Raw genomic sequence first — 5,638 nt, forward strand, 5'->3', positions numbered from 1 at the left:
ATTTATTATATTTTTGAATTTGAGCAAAAGTCTGTATAGTTTTTTATAATATATTTTTTTTCAAATCTATACAAATACTAAACAAATATTGAATTTCAAATTCGAAAACATTGTAAATATCCCAAAGGGAAGATTTTTTTTTCTTTCTATTTTATGATTTGAAAATAATCCTAATAGCCGGTTATGATCTTTCATCTTCCATCAGATTGCTTTGACTTGGCCCAGGAACAAAACGAGTTAATGAGGTACATTAATGCAAGCTGTAGCTTCTATAGTTTAGTAGTTGTAGGCTGTGTAACACATGAAAGTTATTTATTTACTTTTTAAGAGTAAAAGAAAGAGAATGGAAAAGCATTTTAAAATGGGCTTTTACCTTTTGACGATTGCGGATTCCAATTAGACGGTCAACAGATTTCTACTTGGTAACTTGGAGAACCAAAAGAAATCCTTGGTGTTTATATTTTATTAATGTGAAAAAGAGTAATTCTTACTCATTTCCAGTACTTTAATCATTTAAAATAAGCACTGTAGGGTTTAATTTTCTCTCTCATATATATATATATATATATATATGTAGACTTGCATGTCCGTACAACTGCATCTTTAACACATGCAGGACTCGGGGATCTACAATCTGGTCTGTTCTGAGTACCCTTCCATATATTATTACTGTATACCTATCTATACATGTATTTATCTTCTGTGTTCATAGTTTTGATCTTCTCATCTCTATCCTACAGGACATCCAATCACGAAAACCATGGACGACCCTTTCCAAACCCAAGAAGGTACTTAATTCACACACACACACACACACACATGTATATACTCTCTCTCTCTCTCTCTCTCTCTCTCTCTATGTTTATTAGAAGTAGTATTTGCAATTTCTTACAGAGTGGAATTTGATAAGCTCTCACGGGGGTGGTGAAGTTCCAAAAGTGGCAGATTTCCTTGGTATGAGCAAAACAGAAAGCCAGTCAGATCTTGGGGCTTTTGACGACATTCCTCATCATCATCATCATCATCATCATCATTCAGATTACTTCTTAATTCAAAACAGCCCTGCCACTGCTCTACTGCCGGTGCACAACTCTGCAGTGGCAGTGGCAGCTGCTGCGCCCAACAACTACATCGACATCCACGAAAATGCTAACAATAGTAGTTTGCAGTCGTTGACACTGTCAATGGGCAGCAGTGGAAAGGGCACTTCGGCATGCGAAACGAGCAGCGGTGACACCACCACCCTAACCACCAGCACTGCCACCGTTGCCGAAGCTGCTCCGAGGAGAACTCTCGACACTTTTGGCCAAAGAACTTCAATCTATCGCGGCGTAACCAGGTTGGCTCATCACTCTGCACATTTCTGTTCATATTGCTTTCTACACATTTTGATTTGCATTCACAGAAATTATGCAAAAACTTTTTGTGGGTACTTTAATTAAAAGGATATATGTGTTTGTATTCATGTATGTACGTGTTTAGGCATAGGTGGACAGGAAGATATGAAGCACATTTGTGGGATAACAGTTGTAGGAGGGAAGGACAGTCAAGGAAAGGTCGTCAAGGTAAAGCTACCTAGCTAGTATATATATCTAGCTATATCCATTTTATGTAATTTCGTATATATTATTCATATCATATACAGACTTTATATGTTCATTTTGGGAATTTACTGACTGTATGCTTTGTTTTTTTATTGCCATGGTTTTAAATGTCTCTGTGCATGGCTTCACATCTCTTCTAGTCTACTTGGGTGAGTAGGCTTTAATTTCTTCTTCAAATTAAGGATTTATTGCGAAATCATTTTGAATTTCTGGAGTAATATATTCCGATTAATGCAGGGGTAATTAATTAATCAATTAAGTGCATGTTTAATTAATTAATTTAATTTTGAATTTTCTTTTTTCTTGGGTTGAATATAGGTGGGTATGACAAGGAAGAGAAAGCAGCAAGAGCTTATGATCTAGCTGCCCTAAAGTACTGGGGAACATCCACAACCACCAATTTCCCAGTGAGTTTTAGTAATGCTACAATAATTAAACGTGCAAAAATGATGCAAGTAAAGAATTTTACTAATCACAAGAAAATATTTCACAAGCTAGTGATTAGAATGGATCATGTGATGCCATATACCTTACTTGTATTTGGCTTTTGTGATATCAATAGTTTTCCGTTCAGAAAGTATGTGGAGGGAGGGTAAGCTGTACAATTGTATGTACATATATTTTCCTCCTTGTTTAGAGTGATTGTCTCATATTTGAGCTTTTAATGTTCGAGTTTGGACAAAACACCTTTTACCATTGAGTCAAGACTTATCCATGCATGAAATGATACATAAATAAATAAAATGGATCCATATGCAACTTTTGTTGGTTATAAATATAAATTTTTTATTTATTTAATTTTAAAGGAGGGTGGCACCTTCATTTATTTATTGATATGCCCTCACTTTTGAATGTGTTCTTTTATTTGTTTGTTTGTTTGTTTTTTTCAATGTATAGATTAGCAACTATGAGAAGGAGATGGAGGAGATGAAACACATGACACGACAAGAGTTTGTAGCTTCCATTAGGAGGTAAGAGACTGATAATCGTAGGCAATGAAATTCTTATTGCTTTAATTGGCTATTATTATTATTATTATTTTTGAAAAAAGAGGGCGGCACCTCCTATCTTTATTATCAAACCCTTCAGCGGAGGAATACCGTGGTTCAAACAAAGTTTACTTATAAATAGTAACCGACTTTTTTGCTAATAATTGAATGCTGCATCTTTTTCCTTTTTTTTTTCCCCCTCCTTTTGAACTGTTATGTGTTACTAGCTATAATTTTCTTCTTCTGGTGATTATAAAGTTATAAACATATTTATATATATATATATATATTGCGCGCAGGAAGAGCAGTGGCTTTTCAAGGGGTGCATCCATGTATCGTGGAGTTACAAGGTGCCAATTTCAAAACATTCATCTCTCTCTCTCTCTCTCTCTCTCTCTCTCTCTCTCTACATGTACATACATACATACATATATATATATATATATATTTATATGATGATGATGAACTCATTGTCCATCTTGAAACAAAAACGTGCAGGCACCACCAACATGGAAGATGGCAAGCACGGATTGGGAGAGTCGCAGGAAACAAAGACCTCTACTTGGGAACTTTCAGTATGTCTTTTTGGTGGTTTTCACTTTCAATACAGAGTTGGTTTTTACACACGCAAGAAAATGTTTGTTTACTGTTTTGGAACTTTCAGTGCCTCCGGCAAACAATATATTTCACTGATCAATATATATTTAACCAATTAATTCAGCTTAATCTAGAATAAATTAATTGACTAAGTTGATCAAATAAAGGTACTGAGGAAGAAGCAGCAGAAGCTTATGACATTGCAGCAATAAAGTTCAGAGGCCTCAATGCAGTGACCAACTTCGACATGAGTCGTTACGATGTGAAGAGCATACTTGAAAGCAGCACACTTCCGATCGGTGGAGGTGCTGCGAAGCGGTTGAAGGAGGCCCAGGCCATTGATACCTCCTCGAGAAGGCGAGATGAGCTGATAGCCCTAGGTGCCGGTTCCACCAGCTGCTACAGCCCATACGGGTCAAGCTTGAGCTCAAATCAATTTAACTTAGCATACTCTCTAATGCAGCAGCAGCAACAGCAGCCGCCATATGATCATCATCAACAGCAACCCCAACCTCTGCTCACTTTACAAAATCATCAAGACCTTAATTCCCAATACTCCCAAGAACCCCAACTGACTCACCATAGCTACCTCCAAACTCAACTGCAGCTGCACCAATACTCTAACCCTAATCTCAATAACCCTAATCAGTTCTACAACAGTGCTGCTTATCTCCAGAGCAACCCAGCTTTTGTTCATGGGTTGATGGGCATTGGTGGGTCTTCTTCATCTGTGATGGAAAACAATGGGAGCTCTAGTACTACCACTGGGAGTTTCAATCTTGGAGGGTATTATGGAACTACTGGGATTGGGAGGATGACTTCAAATAATTCTACCACGACCGGTGCTGTTGGAACGGCCGAGGAACTGGCACTGGTGAAGGTCGACTATGATATGCCTTCGGAGGGTTATGGGGGCTGGTCGGCTGGGGACTCCGTTCAAGGGTCGAATCCAACGGGTGTTTTTACAACGTGGAATGACTGAGAGGTGTGCGCTGGCTTGGAGTACAAGATTTTGATGAGGAAGAGGAGAATATTAGTTTAAAGTATTATAGAAATAACAATTTAATTACTTGCTTTTGTTTATGTTTTATTTTATTTTTTTCACTTGCAGGATTGAGCTAGCTAGCTGCTGATTGATATGATCATCTTCCCTCAAATGAAATTTTAAATAGCTAAGGCTTCTCCCTTGATAAGCTTATTATTTTTTTTTGTAACCCTTTTATCCTTTATAGTCTTGCCTAATTGGTACAAAATTTTGATCTGGTTCACATTGCGGGTATTATTTGATTTTGTTTTCCTTCTACATTATATTCCATATCTACTTTGATCGAGATTCATTGCAAGTCTTACAATTCATCATGGGCCCGAGGTTACCATATGTAAGTCCTCAAGAAGATATATGTTCTCATCCTTCTTGTTGCGTTTGCATGTGATGTCATGGTTATCTCCACCATTTTTCTCATTTTAATAGTTGATGCATACACATTAATTATCTAGTTAGTAGAGGAAGTGCATGTTATTATTGATTTGGAAGACAACTATTACTTATGGGTAATAATAAAAAATACATGGCGGGCAGCCTGTGACTTTGGTGACCCCATGATCATGAGTTTGATTCCCCCTTGAGGCATTACGCTCGTGAATTATCATTACATTTTATGCAACTTTGAATTGTGTGTGATTGTGGATTAGTTGGACTCAAATAGATAATCATGAGTTGAAAACTATTCAAAATATGTTGATTTGAATTGGTCTTTTAAAAGTGTCATGTATTTTCACAATCTAATTTAATAATTTCTCAACTGAATGGTCACATTTCATTAGAAGTTAAATAGATAAATAATGATATTATGTATGTAAGAAAATGATATTTTGATTAAATGTCTATAATATTCCTTCTAATGAGGAAGAAATAGAAGCATATCTTAGGGTTAGAAACAACGGTAGTGCCTTCTAGGAATCCATGGGTCAGACATATATTATTCATTTATTCTACTAGGGTTGTTCTATTGTCTACCACATAGACCATGTGAACTTTTTCTTTAGGGCAAAATCTTGCTAAAAGATCATCTATATTTCGGCTCACCACTTAGCATCTAGAATGTAGAAGCCCTTTCCTTACACATCTATATGGTGTTCTCTTTCCCCATTTAATTTTTAAATAGTGAAAGATAAAATTATTGTTAAAACTCAAGCTAGAGGCTTGAGAAAGAGAGTAGTATGGGTAATTAATCTTAAAGACCAATAGAAGAGATCAATCTTGTAAATTTTCCCAATGGAGGTTAAGGAAGGAAGAAGAAACCCTACTTCATTGGAGTATATTGTTGAGAGCCCTCCAAGAAACTAGTTGAGTTGGTGAAGCTTTGTTTTGAAAAAAATTATAGCTCCTTTCCTTCCATAATTCCCACATAATAGCTGCTGGGATGGAGCTTCTATGCTTCTTGTGAT

General features: G+C 36.4%; 1 protein-coding gene across 1 annotated transcript; it reads left to right on the forward strand.

Annotated features, from left to right (window-relative positions):
• The first annotated feature begins 760 nt into the window (after positions 1-760).
• LOC131147941 (AP2-like ethylene-responsive transcription factor PLT1) lies at positions 761-4,370 on the forward strand. The gene is made up of 9 exons (XM_058097612.1): positions 761-788; positions 895-1,339; positions 1,483-1,565; positions 1,745-1,753; positions 1,923-2,011; positions 2,502-2,575; positions 2,893-2,943; positions 3,092-3,168; positions 3,358-4,370. Exons 1-9 carry the CDS (start codon positions 761-763, stop codon positions 4,170-4,172), a joined length of 1,671 nt encoding a protein of 556 aa, XP_057953595.1. The 3' UTR covers positions 4,173-4,370.
• Positions 4,371-5,638: the final 1,268 nt, after the last annotated feature.

Source organism: Malania oleifera, chromosome 2 (assembly GCF_029873635.1).
Source record: "Malania oleifera isolate guangnan ecotype guangnan chromosome 2, ASM2987363v1, whole genome shotgun sequence".
Classification (NCBI taxonomy): domain Eukaryota; kingdom Viridiplantae; phylum Streptophyta; class Magnoliopsida; order Santalales; family Ximeniaceae; genus Malania; species Malania oleifera.

Coding starts and splice junctions, on each gene's coding strand:
- LOC131147941 (XM_058097612.1), top strand. CDS start 761: ATGGACGACCCTTTCCAAACCCAAGAAG. Junction 1,340..1,482: donor ATCTATCGCGGCGTAACCAG/GTTGGCTCATCA, acceptor GTACGTGTTTAG/GCATAGGTGGACAGGAAGAT. Junction 2,012..2,501: donor CCACAACCACCAATTTCCCA/GTGAGTTTTAGT, acceptor TTCAATGTATAG/ATTAGCAACTATGAGAAGGA.